This window comes from Hylobates moloch, unplaced genomic scaffold, assembly GCF_009828535.3.
Source record: "Hylobates moloch isolate HMO894 unplaced genomic scaffold, HMol_V3 SCAFFOLD_5, whole genome shotgun sequence".
NCBI classification, from domain to species: domain Eukaryota; kingdom Metazoa; phylum Chordata; class Mammalia; order Primates; family Hylobatidae; genus Hylobates; species Hylobates moloch.
In genome coordinates this window covers 91,970,029-91,970,658 of record NW_026652280.1, presented here as the reverse complement: position 1 = coordinate 91,970,658, position 630 = coordinate 91,970,029, and the positions used below count along the sequence as shown (strand labels likewise).

The following is a 630-nucleotide window of genomic DNA, read 5'->3' as shown; positions in this document are numbered from 1 at the left end:
GTGGGGGCTCCAAGGGGGGCTATGGCTCTTGTGGGGGCTCCAAGGGGAGCTGTGGCTCCTGTGGGGGCTCCAAGGGGGGCTGTGGCTCTTTTGGGGGCTCCAAGGGGGGCTGTGGCTCCTGTGGGTGCTCCAAGGGGGGTTTTAGCTCTTGTGGGGGCTCTAAAGGGGGCTGTGGCTCTTGTGACTGCTGCCAATCCAGCTGCTATAAGTCCTGCTGCTGTTCCTCAGGCTGTGGGTCATCCTGCTGCCAGTCCAGCTGCTGCAAGCCCTGCTGCTGCTCCTCAGGCTGTGGGTCATCCTGCTGCCAGTCCAGTTGCTGTAAGCCCTGCTGTTCCCAGGCCAGCTGCTGTGTCCCCATTTGCTGCTAGTGCAAAATCTGAGGCTCTGACTTTGGGCCTCAGGTGAGTCCAGCATATCCATGCTACCCAAGAAGTGACGAGCACTGCATTTCAGTTCTGGCTGTCCCACAGCTCCAGGAGTTGTGTCCCCTGAATTTTGCAGAAGGTGACGACTCCAGGTTCTTGGCCTGTCCTGACTCCCTTTCCAGTCATTCTTCATGAGAACTCTCTTCCTCTCTCCTGGTGCCCAACACCTTCCCAGTTCCCGGAGCCCTGCAATCTCCTCCGACAA

At 59.0% G+C, this 630-nt stretch overlaps 1 protein-coding gene across 1 annotated transcript in view; it reads right to left on the bottom strand.

Annotated features, from left to right (window-relative positions):
• The window catches only part of LOC116467901 (uncharacterized), a 4,545-nt gene extending 4,125 nt beyond the window's left edge, over nucleotides 1-420 (bottom strand). The window contains exon 1 of the mRNA XM_058439712.1: nucleotides 179-420. Within this exon, the coding sequence (XP_058295695.1) occupies nucleotides 179-420 (242 nt within the window). The remainder of the gene's footprint in view (nucleotides 1-178) is intronic.
• Nucleotides 421-630: the final 210 nt, after the last annotated feature.